General features: G+C 54.8%; 1 protein-coding gene across 2 annotated transcripts in view; it reads right to left on the reverse strand.

Annotated features, from left to right (window-relative positions):
* The window catches only part of MROH1 (maestro heat-like repeat family member 1), a 124765-nt gene that overhangs the window by 68806 nt on the left and 35141 nt on the right, over nt 1-20818 (reverse strand). For both annotated transcript variants that reach the window (XM_011938033.1, XM_011938034.1), the window contains 6 exons: nt 17805-17936; nt 17087-17249; nt 16904-17002; nt 6431-6582; nt 5523-5663; nt 4984-5076 (listed from right to left, as the gene is read on the reverse strand). In XM_011938033.1, coding sequence (XP_011793423.1) covers nt 4984-5076; nt 5523-5663; nt 6431-6582; nt 16904-17002; nt 17087-17249; nt 17805-17936 — 780 coding nt within the window. The remainder of the gene's footprint in view (nt 1-4983; nt 5077-5522; nt 5664-6430; nt 6583-16903; nt 17003-17086; nt 17250-17804; nt 17937-20818) is intronic.

Here is a 20818-nt window from a genome sequence, read left to right on the forward strand (position 1 = left end):
AAAAAAAAAAAAAAAAAAAAAAAAAAAAAAAGGGATCACGCCACTGCACTCCAGCCTGGGCGACACAGTGAGAGACTGTCTCAATAATACTATTAATAATAAAAGCAGAGGGGAAACTGGGAGAATTCAGAAAACAAAAATTACTGAATTGTGCAATCTCGGCTCACTGCAAGCTCCGCCTCCCGGGTTTAAGCAATTCTCCTGCCTCAGCCTCCCGAGTAGTTGGGATTACAGGCACCCACCACCACACCCAGCTAACTTTTTGTATTTTTAGTAGAGACCGGGTTTCACCACGTTGGCCAGGATGGTCTCAAACTCCTGACCTCGTGATTTTCCCGCCTCAGCCTCCCAAAGTGCTGGGATTACAGGCATGAGCCACTGTTCCTGGCCACTAATCACTGAATTTGAAAGGGTTTTCTATGTATAACAAAACCTGAACTATAACATAAAAGATGGATAAATGATAATGTGAAAATTAAACAACTTTGTATGGCCAAAAAATATCATAAACAGAGTTAAAAGATAAAGGATGAAGTAGCATAATTTGTGGTCTCAGCTACTGGGGTTGGGGGAGGAGATGAGGCAGGAGCATCGCCTGAGCCTGGGAGGCCGAGGCAGCAGTGAGCCGTTATCGCCACTGCACTCCAGGCAGTGTGACAAAGCGAGATCCTGTCTCAAGAATGAATCAATGACTCTATGACAAAGTAGGAGCAAATATTTTCACATATATAATACAAGGTTATAAATAACTGCTATAGGCCAGGTGCAGTGGCTCACACCTGTAATCTCAATACTTTGGGAGGCTGAGACAAGAGGATCACCTGAAGCCAGGAGGTGGAGACCAGCCTGGACAACAGAGTAAGACTCTGTTTCTTCTCCTTTTTTTTTTTTGAGACAGAGTCTCACTCTGTTGCCCAGGCTGGAGTGCAGTGGCGCAATCTCAGCTCACTGCAACTGCAACCTCCGCCTCCTGGGTTCAAGCGATTCTCCACCCTCAGCCTCCTGAGGAGCTGGGATTACAGGCGCCCGCCACCACACCCGGCTAATTTTTTTGTATATTTTAGTAGAGACGGGGTTTCACCATGTTGGCCAGGCTGGTCTCGAACTCCTGACCTCAGGTGATCTGCCTGCCTCGGCCTCCCAAAGTGCTGGGATTACAGGTGTGAGTCACTGTGCCTGGCTGAGACCCTGTCTCTACGAAAAATTAAAAACAAAAAAAGCCAGGCATGGTGACGTGCACCTGTAGTCGCAGCTATTCTGGAGGCTGAGGTGGGAGGATCGCTGGAGCCCAGGTGTTGGAAGCTGCAGTGAGCTGTGACCACATCACTGCACTCCAGCCTGCAGGACAGAGCAAGACCCTGTCTCTAAAAAAATTAAATAAATAACTGCTGTAGATAAATATGAACAAAACCTAAAATGCTATGGAAAAACAAAAGAAATGAATGGATAGCTCAAAGAATAGGAAATAACACATTTTTCTACCTTCTCAGCTTTTGTATATTCTTAATTTCCCTTTTCAATCCCTTCTCTACTCCCATCCCCACCCCATGTACATAATCATTCTTTGTTTCTAGTTTTTGCAAATGTGTATTGTTTTGTTCATTTTTAGACTGTGTAAATGATATTATGCCACATCTCTCTTTTTTTCAATACTGTTTTCAGAATTGTAAACTTTTTTTCCATAGAGTTCTTGCACATTCTTCATTAATTACTATACATAATAAGTTTCTTTCCTTTTCTCTCTTTTTTTCTTTTTGAGACGGCGTCTCGCTCTGTCACCCGGGCTGGAGTGCGGTGCATGATCTCCCCTCATTGCAAGCTCCCCCTCCCGGGTTTACGCCATTCTCCTGCCTCAGCCTTCTGAGTAGCTGGGACTACAGGCGCCCGCCACCACACCTGGCTAATTTTCTTGTATTTTTAGTAGAGACAGGGTTTCACTGTGTTATCCAGGATGGTCTCAATCTCCTGACCTTGTGATCTGCCCACCTCAGCCTCCCAAAGTGCTGGGATTACAGGTGTGAGCCACCGTGCCCGGCCTCTTTTTTTTTTTTTTTTTAAGACACGGTCTTGTACTGTCGCCCAGGCTGGGATGCACTGGCGTGATCACAGCTCACTGCAGCCTCAACCTCCTGGGCTCAAGCGATCCTCCTACCTCAGCCTCTCGAGTAGCTGGAACCACAGGCATGTGCCATGACACCTGGCTGTTAATAAGTTTCTGTTGCTATTACAGATAGTGTTTTCATACACTTTCTAGCTGGTCAGTACTGGTGTAGAAAAATGTTCTCGGCTTTTGTAGGTTGGTCTTGTAACTGGCAAACTTGCAGAACTTTTTTTCTTTTTTGAGACAAGGTCTTGCTCTGTCACCCAGGCTGGAGTATAGTGGCATGATCATGGCTCACCGCAGCCTCAACTTCCTGGGCTCAAGTGATCCTCCAACCTCAGCCTCCTGAATAGCTGGGATTACAGGTCTGTGCCACTATACTCAGCTAATTTTTTTCTGTAGAGGTGGGGTCTCCCTACATTGCCCAGGTTGGTCTCGAACTCCTGGGCTCAAGCAGTTCCTCCTCAGCCTCCCAAAGTGCTGGGATTACAGATGTGAGCCACCACGCCTGGCTGGAACTTTTGACTGGTCCTAATAGTTTGGCCAGGAAGGTGGATGGGTGATGAATAATGACCATCTTCCCTTCCCTCCTGGTTCTTTTCTTTCTCTGTAGAACCAGCAGAGGACCCTACCTGCAGCGAGAGGCAGGCCCTTCCTGTTCTTGACCTTACAGGGAATTGCCTAAAACGTCCCATCAGTTATGAAGAAGACTGAGGGTTCGGGTATACAAACTTTGTTAAGTTAGGGAAGTTCCTTTCCAATCTTAGTTGTTCAGAATTTCAGGCCAGGCACAGTGGCTCACGCCTGTAATCCCAACACTTTGGGAGGCTGAAGCAGGGGGATTACTTGAGGTCAGGAGTTCGTGACCAGCCTGGCCAACATGGTGAAACCCCGTCTCTACTAAAAAATACAAAAAAATTAGCCGGGTGTGGTGGCGGGCGCCTGTAATCCCAGCTACTCAGGAGGCTGAGGCAAGAGAATCACTTCAACTCGGGAGGCAGACGTTGCAGTGAGCTGAGATTGCGCCATTGCACTCCAGCCTGGGCAACAAGAGCAAAACGCCATCTCAGGGGAAAAGAAAAAATCATCAAAAGTTTTTACTGCATTGATTGAACTCAGACACTATTTTTCTTTAGTCTATTACTGTGATGAAGTGCACTGACAGCTCCCAAATGCTGGATAGGCCTTGCGTTGTGAGCTAAGCCTTCCCGCATAAGGTGTTTTGAAAAGTATGGTCTTGGCTGGGTGCCGTGGCTCATGCCTGTAATCCCAACACTTTGGGAGGCCGAGGCAGGTGGATCATCTGAGGTCAGGAGTTCGAGATCAGCCTGACCAACATGGAGAAATCCCATCTCCACTAAAAATAGAAAAAATAAAAATAGAAAAACTAGCCAGGTGTGGCGGTGGGCACCTGTAATCCCAGATACTCAGGAGGCTGAGGCAGGAGATCGCTTGTACCCAACAGGCAGAGTGTGCAGTGAGCCGAGATTGCGCCACAGCACTCCAGCCAGGGCGACAAGAGTGAAACTCCATCTCAAAATACATACATACATACATACATACATACATAAGTAAAAGGATGGTCTTGGGTTCAGTAACCTGCTACTTTATGCAAAACCTCACGTCTATGCTCATCATGACACACCTGCATTTCCTTATACAGCTCTGCCGGGGATTTGAGCCAGACCTCACAAAATGAAAGAGGTAGCTCTGGATCTTTTCTATTTCCAAGTGTACTTGCACTGGACAGGAATTAATTGTTCCTCAAAAGTTTGATGGAACTCAGTCGTGAAACCATTTGGGTCCTGGGCTTGTTTTAAGGAAGAAAGGTCTTAGAATATTATTTCTGTTGCTTTACTGGCTTATTCAATTCTCTGCTGCTTTTCATACCAATTTTGACATTTTTATCTTTCTAGGAACCTAACCATTTCATCCAGTTTTAAGTCTGTTACCATGTAACTGTTCACAGCACTTACATTATGTTTACTAGCTCTGTGACTGCCGTCCCCTCTTCCCCTTTGTTTCTGGGATGCAGCCAGGACCATCCAGGCGGTGGAGAGTGGGGCCCAGCTGGAGTGGGCCAGGTGAGGGGCAGAGCCAAGCAGTAAGCCCACCTCCCCACGAGCCCACACCTCCACACTTATTTTCAGAAAGTCTCCTTGCAGACTTCACCACACCACCCTCTCTAGCTCCTGTCCCTCTCCCCTCTCTGTCCAGAAAGTCCTATGGACAGACGACCCCCAGTGCCAGGGTCATGGGCGACCCAGCACCTGCATCCCTCAGTTGTTCTCAGGCCTCGTTCACCCAACCTGGGGAGGGGTCCCAGACGCTCAGCTTCCGCCCCACATTGCTTCCTCTCCAGCAGGGCCTTCAAGACCCCCACTCTGCAGCGCAGGGCCTCTCCTCTGCTCCTCTGAGCTCTGTCCCCAGAAATCCAGGGCAGTCTCCCCCAGCTGGCGCTTCGGCCGCACTGACCTTTCTCCAAGACCACCTGTACTGGGCCCGCACTGGGCCTGGGCACCCACTCCGTGCTGACCTTTCTCCGAGACCATCTGTACCGGGCCTGCACTGGGCCTGGGCACTCACTCCGCGCTGACCTTCTCTGAGACCACCTGTACTGGGCCTGCACTGGGCCTGGACACCCACTCCTGCCACCTCCATCCTGGGGGCTAATATGTCACCTGCACATGCCACTGCTGGGCAGGGCAAGAGCATCACCACATCAGTAAGAAGTTACCCAAGTGACCTTTAGGGAATACCCAGTCCTCAGCCCCGCATGGCTGAGCCGTCCACCCCAACTTGCTTTCTGCACCCCTCATCCAGCAACTTCCCATGGAAAGGGGTGCAGAACCTGAACCCGCCCACTGATGCCCGCCTCCTACCTGGGAGTGCAGTGCAGCCAAGAGGGCATCCAGCTGGGTCTCCAATGTGCGGCTGCCCACACTCACGGCCGCCTCGAGGATCTGTCCCAGGCTCTGCTCGGGGTAGGCAGAAGAGACCGTCAGTCCTACCTCCAGCCCCCCGAACTGACCGTGAGGTCAACCAGAGCCTCCCAGTTGGGCCACAGGAAGACATGGGCCAGGAGGATATGGGCCCCACCTTGGGGCTCAAATGAGGAGGCCCTTCATCTACCTCTAGAACTCAGAGCCAGGGAGGAGGGCAGGAGGCTCCCTAGGCCACAGGTGCCATAGACCAAAAGGCCCAGGTTCCTGGCACCATCCAGGGCAGAGCGATGGGAAAACTAAGCTGGTCCCCACGAGGGCCCTGTCCTTCACAGCCCACCACTGAGCCTTAGCAGAGAACTCAGGGCCACCCCTACCCACCACTGAGCCCTAGCAGAGGACTCACAGCCACCCCCAGGGGAGTCTGATTGGAGGGGTCCTCAGGGACTAGACCATAGACCTGCCCTGCCTGCAGATACCTTGGACAAGTAGAAGGTCTCTGAGTGCTTCTTGTAGAGGGCGAGGATCCCAGGGAGGAGCTTGGGCAGCTGCTCTTCCAGCCTCTCACTGGGCAGCAGATGGCTCATAGGCCCCAGAGCCTCCACCACGGCAAGACGGAGCTGAGAGGGGACAGTGGACGGGAAGCTCACGCTGCTCAGTCAACACTGACTGCTCAGAGCATGTCCAGCAAGCACCGGGACAGACAGGAACCAACACTGGGCTACCAGTGGGTGCTACAGGGGCTGGGAAGTGAGCCCAGCACCCAGAGGTCAGCTGTGGGGAGACGACAGCAAGCCAGATGGTGGCCAGGCCCAGGGGGTCCGTAGGGATGCTCAGTGCCCCCAGCAGCACTGGGCTTCTGGGCAGAAGGAAAAACCCACAGTGACGAGGCACCTCTGGCACAAGTCGTAAGGATGGGAACTGCAGGTGGGGCCCTGCGCAGGTGTGGCAGCCTAAAGGTGGCTGGGAATGATGGCTCACACCTGTAATCCCAGAGCTTTGGGAGGCCAAGGCGGGTGGGTCACCTGAGGTCAGGAGTTCGAGACCAGCCTGGCCAACATGGCGAAACCTCATCTCTACTAAAAATACAAAAATTAGCTGGGAGTGGTGGCGGGCGCCTGTAATCCCAGCTACTCGGGAGGCATGAGAATCACTTGAACCCGGGAGGCGGAGGCTGCAGTGAGCCAAGTCATGCCACTGCACTCCAGCCTGGGTGACAGAGTGAGACTCTGTGTCAAAAAGATACATAAAGGTGAGCCACCTCTCACTGGGCACCTCTGCTCGCCAGTGCACCACCACCACCCTCCAATCAATTTGCCATGGGCAGGGAATGGGGAAGGAGAGCGCCCTGGCATCAGGTGTGGACCGGTGCAGCCGCGGGGCGTACCTTGGCTTCTCGACTCTGCAGCCACTGGTGGAAGAGAACATCGTAGGCGCTGAAGATGTCGGCGGCAAAGGCGTCCTTCCTGACCGTGGGGTCTGGGGCCCGGTCCAGGTTGGCCAGGTACTCCAGGGCACCCTCGCTGAAGCGCTGCAGAGCTGGGACATCGGCCAGTGGTAAGCGGCTGCAGGCTGTGGGCTTGTGACGATCCCCAGCACCTGTCTGCCTCCTGCCCCTTCCAGAAATCCCATGGCAGCATGCACAGTGCCCTCCCTAGTACACCAGCCAAGCACAGAACTCCAGGGCTGCACAGGGGTGAAAAGTGTCCCTCCAAATTCATGGCCTTATTGGAAATAGGGTTTTTGCAGATGAGACTTTTTTTTTTTTTTTTTTTTGAGACGGAGTCTTGCTCTGTCGCCCGGGCTGGAGTACAGTGGCCAGATCTCAGCTCACTGCAAGCTCTGCCTCCCAGGTTCACGCCATTCTCCTGCCTCAGCCTCCCGAGTAGCTGGGACTACAGGCGCCCGCCACCTCGCCCGGCTAGTTTTTTGTATTTTTTAGTAGAGACGGGGTTTCACCGTGTTAGCCAGGATGGTCTCGATCTCCTGACCTCGTGATCCGCCCATCTCGGCCTCCCAAAGTGCTGGGATTACAGGCTTGAGCCACCGCGCCCGGCCAAGACTTTTTTTTTTTTTGAGACACAGTCTTGCTTGGTCTGTCACTCAGGCTGGAGTGTAGTGACACAGTCTTGCTCTGTCTCTCAGGCTGGAGTGCAGTGGCTTGATCTCGGCTCACTGCAACCTTTGCCTCCCAGGTTCAAGTGATTCTCCTGCCTTAGCCTCCTGACTAGATGGAGCTACAAGTGTGTACCATCATACTTGGCTAATTTTTATATTTTTAGTAGAGATGGGGTTTCACCATGTTGGCCAGGCTGGTCTCAAACTGCTGATCTCAAGTGATCTGCCCACCTTGGCCTCCCAAAGTGCTGGGATGACAGGCATGAGCCACCGCGCCCAGTCAGATGTGACCGTTAAAATGGGGTCATAGCAAAGTAGGGTGGGCCGTAACTCCAACATGACATCCTTATAAGAAGAGATGCAGGGGCAGGAGGAAGATGGCCATGTGACATGGAGGCACAGACTGGGGCCAGGCAGCCTCCGGTCAAGGATGCCTTGAATCCATGGCCCCCCAGAAGCTGGGGAGCCTAAAATGAATTCTCTCTCTGGGCCCTCAAGAAGGAACCCATCCTGCCAACATCGTGAGCTTGGACTTCTGGTCGCCCAGACTGTGAGAATATACATTTCTGGTGTTTGAAGCCACTGAATTTGCACTTGGTGCTTTGTCACCAAAGAAAACTGGTGCAAGTACCAACCTCCTCCCAAAAATGCCCTCTGGCCACAAGTTCCTGCCCACTCCAGTCTGCCAGAAACAAGAGGAGCAGCGTCATGCCCACCCACCCTCACAGACAGACTTGTGCCACACATTCTGCCCAAGGCTGACGTGCTGGGCACAGTGTGGGCGGGAAGAGCCACAGGGAGAGCGATGGCAGGGCGGAGGGGCACCAGGATGCCAGGGTCAGCATGAGGCCCTCCCACGGGTGGGCAGCTCCTGACAGTGTGCCGGTGCCTGTGGATGTGGCCCAGCTGTGGCCTTGGGCTGACCACGCAGCAGAGCTGGGAGCAGGCAGAGGCTGGGCAGGTGGCCACCCAGGCTTCCAGTGGTGTGGACATCTGGGTGGAGAGTCAGAAAACACTGGCTGTAGGGCCTGGAGCCCAGGACATGGGCCGAACTCAGGTGCCGATGTGCCAGTGGTCAGTGGGGCTGGGCCCTGGGTGAAGGGGGAACTTGGGGCACAGGGAGAGAAACTGAGGCCAGAACCTTTCACACAGCCCTGCTGAGGACCAGGCGGAGATGTGGAAACTGGTGGAGGAAACAAAGGCACCATGAGCTTCAGGGCAGGGCAAAGTCCAGAGCTCCTGAGAGGATGCGCCCACTGCACAGGGAAAGGGCCGCACAAGGCACAAGACCGAGGGGGCACTGCTGGGACCACCTCGGCTGCCCCAATCTTGAGTTCTTCTGATGGGCCTGCTCTCTCCAGGGTGACTGCCGACTACCAATCCCAATGGCCCCGCTGTTGCAGGCCCTGCTCCAAAGCACAATCTAAACTTGGTATTTTCAAACAATTACTTTTAATTTTCTCCACACTGCTTAATGTGAGATAACACCTGTTTGCAGCTAGTAGGCTGATCACCTTTCTATGTGTACATTGGCTGGCTGCGTGGTTCTGGCCCTTTCTTGCCCCATTTTTCTGAGCTGTAGTCTCCCCTTCTGATTTCATAGCAGTTCTTCCCACATCTGCTTTAAAAAGCAGCTCAGAGGTGCAGGCCGGACTGCCCAGGCCTAGTCATGGCTCTCCCACTCCCCAGTTGTATGGCCTGGGATGAGTTACTCAGCCTCTTTGTGCCTCAGTTTCCTCACCTATAAAATGGGGCAGTGGCTGGGCGCGGTGGCTCATGCCTGTAATCCCAGCACTTTGGGAGGCTGAGGTGAGCGAATCATGAGGTCAGGAGTTCGAGACCATCCTGGGCAACATGGTGACACCCGTCTGTACTAAAAATACAAAAAATTAGCCGAGCATGGTGGCACTCACCTGTAATCCCAGCTACTTGGGAGGCTGAAGCAGGAGAATCGCTTGAACCCGGGAGGCGGAGGTTGCAGTGAGCTGAGATCGCGCCACTGCACTCCAGCCCGGGTGACAGTGTGAGATTCTGTCTCAAAAGAAAAAAGAATAGGGCAGTGGTAGCACCTGACCCAGGGCTGCTGTGAGGCTCCCCGGGCTGATGCAGATGTGCTACAGAGGGCCAGGCTGGGGTGTGAGTGCCAGTTCCCACTGGCCTTAGGCCCCATCCACTGCTGCTCCTAGGGCCATGGGTGAGCCTTTCGACTTCTTATGAAGTAGAGAAAACTATGTGTAGTATGTTCTTTGGTAATTTTTCTTGTTGATGTTCATCTGCAGTTCTGTGCATTTTTTCAGAACAAATTCCTTTATTTGTCATATCAAACTTGTTTATCTTTTCCTTTGTGATTTATACTTTTTTGTATCTTAAGAAATCACCTTAAACCCAGCCTGTAAGAATCAAAAGGTGCAGGTGCTCCCGACAGTCCTGCGAGGCTTGCTGGCCCCTGGCTCTCCATGCTTGGGGCAACCATCTCACACCCTTTTCTCGCCACAAACCCCTCCTCACAATGGGCTGACAATCTCACCCAAGAGGACCCTGAGACCACTGGAACCCACACCTATGCTCTGTGCCTCCTACACCCCCCACCTGGCTCCCGTGTAGCCAGTGGCCCCCATAACGCCTGTCTCTGACACAGACCCTGCAACAACCCTACAAGAGCAAAGGCCCTGAGAGGCACCACCCAGACAAAAAGTCTCCACCTGTACCCCTCATCCCCTTCATGGGGCCACTGGCCACTTCTAGCACTGCCTTCGGGGTCACCGGCACCTCCAGGCGTGAACCCCACGGTCGACTCAGGCCCTGCGGGACTGTCCTCGGAAGCTCCCCAGAATCTGTGACGACAGATTCACAGAGGAGCTGGCACCTCTGAGTCTAGCACACAGGAGTGCAGACAAGCTTCAGCTGCTGGTCCTCCAACAGCATCCTGCTAAATTCTTGTCGCCTCTAATAATTTGTGGGAATGCACTGGGATTTTTATATAAACATTTTATTAAGTGAAGACCGAAAACCTTTGGTTTCTTCCACTCTTTGGGTGGTTCATTGTAGGATTTTGGTTTTTTGTTTTGTTTTTTTGAGACAGGGTCTCGGTCTGTCACTCAGGCTGGAGTGTAGTGACACCAACTGAGCTCACTGCAGCCTCAATCTCCTGGGCTCAAGTGATCCTCCCACCTCAGCCTCTCAAGTAGCTAGGACTACAGGTGCGTGACACGGTACCTGGCTAATTTTATTTTATTTTATTTTAGAAACAGAGGTCTCACTATGATGCCCAGATTGGTCTCAAACTCCTGGGTTCAAGCGATCCAACCACCTCGGCCTACCAAAGTGCTGGGATTACAGGTGTAGGTCACCATGCCCCACCTGAGTTTTTTTTTTGGAGACGGAGTCTCACTCCGCCAAGACTGGAATGCAGTGGCGCAATCTTGGCTCACTGCAACCTTTTCCTCTCAGGTTCAAGCAATTCTCCTGCCTCAGCCTCCTGAGTACCTGAGACCATAGGTGCACGCTGCCACACCCAACTAATTTAATTTTTTTGTATTTTAGTAGAGACAGGGTTTCACCGTGTTGCCCAGGCTGGTCTCAAACTCCTGAGCTCGGGCAATCCGCCCACCTCGGCCTCCCAAAGTGCTAGGATTATAGGTATGAGCCGCTGTGCCCGGCCTAGACTGAGTTTTTAATAAGAATCAGCAATGAGCGTGGTCGCCGTGTGGTTTTCCTTCTTACATGGATCCGTGTGAGGGCCATCCTCCCAATGTGGAGCTGGCCTCTCACCTCTGGGGCGACCCCCGTCAGGACAGAGCCAGCCCCTGTGCCAGGCAATGTGGATTTTGTTCACAGGGTCAGCAATCACAGCGGGGGAGGTGAGGCGATGGGAATCTGCTTCGGTCCAAGTTTTGGGATATCGAGGGTCACCGTATCCCAACAAAGGCACCTGAAACCATCTCTGACTTGGGTTCAGCAGCAGGGGCATGGGCGGGGAGGGCGGACCCTGAGTGAGGCTAGTCCCTAGATCTCTTTCGTGGTGACGCTCAGGTCACAAAAAGAATTTGGGGCCTGGTGCAGTGGCTCACGCCTGTAATCCCAACACTTTGGGAGGCTGAGGCGGGCAGATCATTTGAGGTCAGGAATTCACAACCAGCCTGGCCAACATGGGGAAATCTCATCTCTACTAAAAATTAGCTGGGCATGGTGGCAGGCACCTCTGGCCGCTGCTACTCGGGGAGGATCACTTCAGCCTGGGAGGCAGAGGTTGCAGTGAGTCGAGATCACACCACTGCACTCCAGCCTGGGAGACAGAGCGAGACCCTGTCACCAAAAAAAAAAAAGAAAAAAATTTGGAAACTGTCCTTTTTACTTCATTTCCCTGGGGTGACATAGCCCCGAGGACTGGGAGAGCCCACTGCAGAGCCCGCGGAGCACTGCCTGGAACTGGTGCTCTCCTAGAGCACTCACTGCCGGGCTTTCAGAGGTGGCTGCACTGGGGCACGCGGTCCCCTCGGTGGGCCTTGCTAGTCCCTTGTGGTCCCCACGCCGCCCCTCACTGTCCCCGCACCACCCCTCACGTCCCCTTGAGGTCCCTGCACCACCCCTCACCGTGCCCCCACGGTCCCCGCACTGCCCCTCACCGTCCCCCCGCGGTACCTGCACTGCCCCTCACATCCCCTGCACCGCCCCTCACTGTCCCCCTCACGGTCCCTGCACCACTCCCTCACCGTCCCCCGTGGTCCCTGCGCCGCCCCTCACATACCCCTGTGGTCCCTGCACCACCCCCGCTGTCCCCACGCCACCCCACGCTGTCCCCACATCTATTCACCTCCTGTTTAACACTTGCCTTGTTTCTCCCCTTTCTCTTGATTAGGCAGCAGCTTAAGTATTTAATTCACTTATTTCAAAGAACTAGGTATAAAACAACGTTTTGCCAATTGCTTATTTTCTAAAGCATTAGTTTCTGTGTTTTCTGCCTTGCTCAGGTCTGGATAGGTGAGAGGACGACCACGGTAACGACAAAACTTGCAATGGCCTGACACATACAGTGAGATGGGAGGGCTCAGCTCCCACTTCCCACCCTGCAGAGACCACAGAGGCCAGGGAGGGTCAGGCGGCACAGCATGAGGATTCCAGTGGAACCGGCAGGCTGTCTGCAGGGAGGCCACTAGCCCCACAGGAGTGACGCACTGCACAGAAATCCTGGGACTGCAACACTGCAGTGGTTTCCCTAAAGCTGCACGACACTTCCCTCCCTGACAGAGAAAAGGGCAACGGGCTGCCTGCCTCCCGCTCCTCCTCAGCTCCTTCCTTGCTGGCGATGGGATCCCCTGCACAGCTGTCACTCACCCGCAGCACCCGGAGCCTCCACGCCCTCGCCAGTGCAGGGGGTGGGGGCTCCTGCTCTGCCCCAGCCCCACAGCATCCTTCCGCCCTGGGTGGCGGGTGACAGGGCTCCAGGGAACAGGTCTGGCACGGGCTGTGAAAGTCAGTCTCCTGGCGGCCCCTCCACAGCATCTCCCTTTGATGATGCCGGTGAGTCTGGGCCTCTTTTCACCTCCGGACTCGTGCTCTCTAGCAGGGATGCTCGGCCAGCTCACCTGACGCCTGCCCTGCACCCCCTTCTCTCTGCCAGCTCAGGGCTGCCCTCCGGGTTGTCCCAGACCCCTGTCGAGCTGGTGCACTCTCTTCAGTGTCTGCACCCGGCTGCCACACCCACCCCCTTATTCTTGAATGGAAATGGTTCTAGTTTTGTTTCTAGACTGTATTGGGTTCTCTTTTCACACTGGCTCTGTCCTCACAGGACCCTGCCCTTTCTCACTTTCACCTCTTTACCTTGCTATTTTTATCCTGTATCTCATCAACCCAAATTATGTTACTTTCTGCTCTAGTGCTCCTTCGTGTGCTGATGTGTGTGTTTTGCGACTGTAACCAATACTGCTGGTCCTGGGTCTGTGGGGAGCTGCTGGCCCCACACCGGAGCCCAGACCCTGCGCTCCAGGGAAGCGGTGCTTCCCGAACCCCAGGCCACAGCCACTGCCGTGCAGCCTCACTGGGACACAAACGTTCAGAAGGACACTGGTCACCCCGCCCGGGACACTTCAGCCCAGCCCATTTACAAGGCTAATGTCTCAGCTTAAGGGCTTCCCAGTCCAACACAAAGAATAACTTTGAACCCTACAACTACATGAGGACAGACCATGGTTACAAATTCTCAGGAGAGAGGATTTAAAAGAAATTCTAAAAGAAAACAGACTACCCCAGGGTGTACAGTGGAAGGCTCATCAGTCACCTTTTGCTGAGGAGGGGCCTTGGAGGGTCTGGTACAGGTGGGCTCTGGCCCAGTGCAAAGAAAGGCCTCGTCTCCCATGCGAAATCAAAGCAGGCAGGCGTCCAGGGGCCAGTGGAGACCTCTAACCCCTCACCTCCCCTCTGGGCCTCTGTGGGCCTAGGTTTCCATGCTGGTCAACTCATCAGCATTTCAGGTATTCCGTAGTGGGAAGGTTTTTCAGAATAACAGACCACCATAATGCCAGGGGCAGAAGCCTACCCCTGCTGTGTTATGAGGTTTTTATTTTATTTATTTATTTTTGAGACAGAGTCTTGCTCTGTCACCCAGGCTGGAGTTCAGTGGCTTGATCTTGGTTCACTATAGCCTCGACTTCCCAGGGTCAAGCAATCCTCCTGCCTCAGCCTCCCAAGAAGCTGGAATACAGGAATGTGCTACCATACCTGGCAAATTTTTTAAAATATTTTTTGTAACGATGGGGTCTCACCATGTTGCCCAGCCTGGTCGCGAACTCCTGGGCTGAAGTGATCCTCCCATTTTGGCCTCCCAAAGTATTGGGTTACACACGTAAGCTACCATGCCCAGATAGTTTTGATTTGTTTGTTTGTTTTGAGACAGAGTCTCACTCTGTCACCCAGGCTGGAGTACAGTGGTGCAGTCTTGGCTCACTGCAGCCTCCGCCTCCCAGGTTCAAGCAATCCTCCTGTCTCGGGCAGAGTATCAGGGATTACAGGCATGTGCCGCCACACCCAGCTAATTCTTTTGTATTTTTAGCAGAGATGGGGTTTCACCATGTTGGCCAGACTGGTCTTGAACTCCTGACCTCAAGTGATCTGCCCACTTTGGCTTCCCAAAATGCTGGGAATACAAGCGTGAGCCACCGCGCCCAGCCACTGGGGCCTGCTTTTACATCATCTCTTGACCTCCTGTCTCTGTCCATTCTTTCTAGGGTGCCTCTGATTGGAATACTGGCCTCAGGGTTCAGCCTACTAATTCATTCTTCTCTTTCTCTCCTACTTTCCATATTTTTGCCTTTTTCCTCTATTTTCTGGAAATTTCCACAACTTTCTCTTCCAATTTTTCTATACTTTTCCCACTTCTGTTATGGCATCTTTAATTCACAGAAGGTCAATTTTATTCTCTAAATGTGGCTTCTCCATGGTGACACCTCTTGTCCTGAGAATGCATGATGCCCACTTATTTCCCTAGGATATTAATCAGAGATTTTCTTTCTCTGCTATTTCCCTCTTCCTGAACCATCTACATCTCCAATTAGCGTCTGTTTCTTTTGCTGCCACCTTTTCCACTGGACGGGTTCCTCAGCTGGGAGGAATTACTGGCTGTCTGCCCTGCTGGATGGTGTGGCCAGGCCAGCCGTGCCTCCGCCACTGGGAGCCTTCCCTGTAGCTCCTCGCCTCCTGGCTGCAGTGCCCTGAGGGCACTCCTGTCCTTGGCACACTGCCTGTCCCGGCTGGACCTGCACCCTCCCGCAGTGGACGCAGGCCTGCCATCCCCCCCTCACCACTAGGCCTCGCCCAGTTGACATGGCATCCTCTGGCCCCAGGCTGCTCCAGCCAGCAGGACCCCCATCCCCTTCAGATGCAAACAGGGAACATTCCACATATGGTGGGCAGCACACGTCCCACACGAGGAGGCCCCACGGAATCTTTGCTGGCTGAACCTGTGTGTTTGACACATGGAGGAAAATGCCAGCGTGGTAGGGCCCGGAGGAGCCGCAGGTCCCCTATGAAGGGGAAGGTAAGCAAGAGGTGTCAGAACTGCGAGTCCGTTTCTGCTAAGAGCCTCAGTGGCTGCAGGGATCAGGCCATGTACTTCCCAGAAGAGTGGCGGGAAGGGGCGATGCGCATGCAGCACAGAGACAGAGGGCTCGGCAGGCGCCCCAGCTGCCCTGCTCTCAGTCTCCGCCCTGTAGCCTGGACAGCATTTCCTGCGCCCCAGGCACCTTAGCTGAGTCCACACCCAGACCCACTTCCACTCTGCCCCTTCACACCTGGCTCAGTGTGCAGCTGCCCCCATCCTGGCACCAATCCCATTTTCAGCCAAAACTGGGTCACGCGGGGTTACTATCCCTTCTACCTGAGGGCCCCTGCCCTCACCCACAGGTGAGGGAGAGCCTGTGAAGGAGTGCCCCAAAGATGAAGGCATCTGGCCGGGCGCGGTAGCTCACGCCTGTAATCCCAGCACTTTGGGAGGCCGAGGAGGGTGGATCACGAGGTCAGGAGATCGAGACCATCCTGACTAACACGGTGAAACCCTGTCTCTACTAAAAATACAAAAACTAGCCGGGCGAGGTGGCAGGCGCCTGTAGTCCCAGCTACATGGGAGGCTGAGGCAGGAGAATGGCGTGAACCTGGGAGGCGGAGCTTGCAGTGAGTGGAGATTGTACCACCACACTCCAGCCTGGGCAGCAGAGCAAGACTCCATCTCAAAAAAAAAAAAAAAAAAGATGAAGGCATCTATCGAAGAGCAGGGCCAGGAGAGACGGAGCGCAGGGGCTGAGGAGAGGGTGGCAGGAACCCTGTGATCTGAACCCAAAGTCACCATGAGCAGAGCAGGCGGGTCCAAATGCTCCAAACCAACCCTTCAGTCAACGGAGCCCAGCCCAGCCCTGTAACCACGCGCCCCCCCATGCTTCGAAAATACACTCTTCCCAGGCCCCACCAGCCCCCTCCCCCATCACTGGGCCCTCCCACACCTGCTGCCTGGAGAGGAGGCCTGGAACCTAACAGACCCCTGCCCCAGAGGGCTGGGTCTTTATAAGGGCTGGTCCCCTGGGCACGAGGGTCCCGTTCTCCTCCCTGCCAGCTACCAGGGCTGGCAGTCTTCCTGACATAGGACACTGGGAACACGAGGCCATGGGTTGTGAGGGCACTAAAGGCACCTCAGGATCTCCAGTCTCCACACCCCCTACTAACAGGAAGGCCTCCAATCCCACCAACCACTCCCCAGCTGTCGGTGGGAGCGGAAAACAAGGTCCAGGTCCATGACATGCCCGCAGTCCCTGCCAGGCACACAGAGGGCTGTGGCCACTGCTGCCAGGAACAGGGCTCCTGCAGAGGGTGGGGTGAATGCATGTGGCCCCATCCCCTGGGGCCTGGGATGTCCAGAGAGCGGACACTTTTCCAGCCTGGAGTGCGGAGGAAAACAAAAAAATCATGGCTTTGAAGAAGTCTCTTGCTGCCCCCCAGGCATGTCCAGGCCTCAGTGGACCCGCAATGTAAGGTGGAGGGGCTCACCGGGAGCAGAGAGAAACAAGAGACAGAGGCTGGGTCAGCCCCACATGGACCGCCCAACCAGCCAGCAGCCTCAGCCAGGGGGCCCTCCCTCCAACAGCCCCCTTTCCTGCAGCCTAAAGGGCCCACCTGTCCCCCCTAAAACATGCATGCCCGGGCACAGCCCCCCCACAAAGAGGCACCTGAGACGGAAGGGGACGAGGCCGCCTCTTACCGGAGCAGAACGCCACGCGCACCGTGTCCTGCTTGGCCATGCCCAGCACAGGCAGGAGGGAGCTCAGGACGGACGGCAGGAAGGGGACGACGCCGAACGCTGTGAGAGAGGACACTGTCAAAGGCCTCCACCAAGCCTTCCAGTGCCCCGTGCTCCTCCTGGGGCAGGCTGTGCGCCACCTACCGTTGGCCACCGAGAGGCTGGCGAGGGTGTGCAGCACGGCGCAGTGAGGCAGGGTCCCAGGGTGCAGCCTGCGCAGCAGCTCCTCCATCACCTTGCTGATGAACTGCCTTCCCACGGCCACCAGGACGCCACTCGCCGCCTGCTGCCAGTCCCAGACCAGGTCCTGAACCCAAAACACCAGCAAGGAGAACCTCTCCCTGAAATCTCCCAAAAGGCGAGACCAAGACATTCTGCCCCCAGTGGCTGCCAGCCTCGGACAAACGCACGCTGTTTTCAGTGTCCCTAAAAAGTGCGGGTCAGGGAAGGTGGCGGGCACAGCCTTCCCTGCTGAGGGGCTGCCAGCAGACCCCACACACAGGAGCAGAAGAGCCCTGGTGAGAGGGGGCTGTGCTCAGGGTCCAGAGAGAGTTAGGCCCACCAAAGCCCTGCTCCAACCCCAGTGCCGGGTACATCCTTTGGCCCCGGCTGCAAGCACACCGTGGTCCTGCGTGCGCTGAGTTCTGGCAACTTGCTCTCTGCTTCAGTTATTGCCTCTGAGAATCACAGGGGACCATCCCCCGCCCCTGTAGGGCGGTGCATGGGACCAAAGGGCCTCTGCCAGCCCAAGGCAGCCAAACACCACCCTACACTCTCAAAGCTGCTGGGTAGCAAGGTCAAGAAGCAGCTTCACTTCCCAAGCTAGGCCTGAGTCTGTGAGGCCAGAGGGCCTGCTGAATACCTTCGTCTTGGTCATCTCGCTGGAGGCCAGGAGGATGATGGTGCTGGCTGTGTCCTTGTCCAGCTCACTGGCACGACTGCTCAGGACCCTCTCCATGGCCCTCAGGACCGCCGCTCGGTATGGGTGCGCCAGCTGCAGAGAGACACCGTCCAGGACGGTCCCAGGTGAGCCTCATGTCCAGACACTCTGAGTGCCTGTCACTGTCTCTAGGAGATGAAACTGCACAAATCTCTCTGCCTCAAGCACAGGAGGGGAGGGGTACACCTGATCACTCCTCATGTCCTAAAAGCAGACCTGCAAGCCTCACGCTCACGGCCCATCTCCAGAAGGGTGGAGCGTTATCCTGCTCCAGACAACCAACACGCAGAGGGCAAGGCGGGGGACTTCTCTCCCCCAGGGGTAGCCAGTAGGGTCTTCCAGTCACATGACACTCCCAGGACCCTTCGGCCTCCTTGCCCTGACCTCCCCTGTCAGAGGAGGAGCACCCTCCTGTCCCAGCTCAGTCTCTGCCTCAGTCTCCGCCACTAGGCTAGTGCTTATATCCAACGGCCCCTCCCCAAGGCTGCTAAGGAAAACCACCACCCACCACACCACCTTCTGCCACGCCCCCAGGCCCTCTACCTCCCAGGTTAACCCTCCGCAGAGTCCAACGCCTGCCTTCATCCTATCCTAAACAGCTCTCCTGTTGACCACCACCTCCACTGCAAATCCAAAGAGCACACACCGTCCTTCCCTCGACTGGGGACGCACCAAGGACTGGGACTGAAAGCTGGGACCTGCAGGGGCGCACAGCAGAGTAGGCTACTGCCCAACCCAGGAAAGGACCCTGGGGCACCCGGCCACCCTGTGTTGACAGCCCCTCCCCAGTGATGCACCCACCATGGCCCCTCCCTCCACCACCCTGAGAGCAGCCTGCACCAGGCAACATGGCGCCAGGAGGGGCCGGCACAGGGCGGTCCAGCATCCCACAGGCTCTGTCATCCATTCTCACATGGCTATAAAGAAATACCCGAGGCCGGGTGTGGTGGCTCATGCCTGTAATCCCAACACTTACGGAGGCCGAGAGGGTCAGATCACCTGAGGTCAGGGGTTCGAGACCAGCCTGGCCAACATGGTGAAACCCCATCTCTACTAAAAAAAAATACAGGCCGGGCGCAGTGGCTTACACCTGTAATCCCAGCACTTTGGGAGGCCGAGGTGGGCGGATCACCTGAGGTCAGGGGTTCAAGACCAGCCAGACCAACGTGGTGAAACCCTGTCTCCACTAAAAATACAAAAATTAGCCGTGTGTGGTGGCGTGCGCCTGTAGTCCCAGCTACTTGGGAGACTGAGGCAAAAGAATCGCTTGAACCTGGGAGGCAGAGGTTGCAGTGAGCTGAGATGGCACCACTGCACTACAGCCTGGGCCACAGAGCGAGACTCTGTCTCAAAAAAAAAAAAAAATTATCCCGTCATGGTGGCGGGCACCTGTAATCCCAGCTACTTGGGAGGCTGAGACAGGAGAAAAGTTTGAACCCAGGAGGCAGAGGTTGCAGTGAGCCGATCATGCCCCTCCAGCCAGGGCGACAGAGCAAGACTGTCTCAAAGAGGAAAAAAAAAAGAAGAAATACCTGAGACTGGGTAACTTACAAAGAAAAAAGATTTAACTGGCTCAAAGTTCTGTAGGCTGTACAGGAAGCATGGCTGGGGAGGCCTCAGGAAAACACAATCATGGCAGAAACTGAAGGGGAAGCAGGCACATCTTACATGGCCTGAGCAGACACTTCCAAACAACCAGATCCTGAGAACTCTGTCATGGGGACAGCACCGAAGGGAGAAGTCGCCCCCAGGATCCAGTCACCTCCCACCAGGCCCCACCTCCAGCACTGGGGATTACACTTCAACATGAGGTTTGGGTGGGGACACAGGTTCAAGCCATATGAGACGCTGATGGCCACGGGGCCTGGTTCCCCTATGCACTCTGACCGCTCTGGCGGCCGCGGCAGGTGGGGGCGGCCCACATGGGAGAAGTGCTACCCGCTCAGTGAAGACAGCCACGAAGGACATTTGAAGCAGAGCATGACAAGGTTGTTTGGAGGAGACACAACAGTAGGGAGGCTTGGGAGCTTCGTGAAAGTCTTGGTTTTGTTCAGAAACTATTTGAAGTTGACACCCAACCACCTGACATGCACTTGGCCCTGGCGTGAAGCAGTACCGGTGACAGGGCAGCGTCAGGCAGCTCCCAGGCCCACATACACTTGCCGCAGGTGGCTGTGGCACACGTGTTCAGAATCACGCACCTGTCCCGAGCGTTGAGTCCCAGCATCGGTGACAGACAGGCGTGCTCACTGCCACTCTGCGGGACGAGGTATAAACCACCATGGTCTAGCCCCAGGCCCACAAGCGGGAGTGATTTTTGTTCCTGAAAATAGCCAGTGCAGGTCACAAGCCTCAGTATGGACCACGAAGTCCACGTGGCACCTGCCAGTTCTCTGGGGAGGAGTTTCAGCTGGGGTTGATTTTCACTGTTAGGTTTCCCATCCTCGAGTGTTGGTGCTGCAGTGAGGCAAGAGTGAGGCTGGTGGGGGATCAGTCTCACTGTGCCAGCCACCTCTGCCCACAGGCTACACACGACCCCCTTTCCTTTAAGGCTTCTGCAGGCAGACTGTATTTAAATTCTATATTAGAGAATCATTTCTTTTTTTTTTTTTGAGACAGAGTCTCACTCTGTCGCCCAGGCTAGAGTGTAGTGGCACAATCTCGGCTCACCGTGACCTCCGCCTTCCAGTTCAAGCGATTGTCCTGCCTCAGCCTCCAGAGTAGCTGGGACTATAGGCGCCTACCACCATGCCTGGCTACTTTTTGTATTTTTAGTAGAGACGGGGTTTCACTATGTTGGCCAGGCTGGTGTCGAACTCCTGACCTTGTGATCCGCTTGCCTCAGCCTCCCAAAGTACTGAGATTACAGGCGTGAGCCACCGCACCTGGCCGAGATTACAGGTGTGAGCCACTGCACCTGGTCACATTTTTTTTTT

The sequence above is a fragment of the Colobus angolensis genome, unplaced genomic scaffold, assembly GCF_000951035.1.
Source record: "Colobus angolensis palliatus isolate OR3802 unplaced genomic scaffold, Cang.pa_1.0 Scaffold17, whole genome shotgun sequence".
NCBI classification, from domain to species: domain Eukaryota; kingdom Metazoa; phylum Chordata; class Mammalia; order Primates; family Cercopithecidae; genus Colobus; species Colobus angolensis.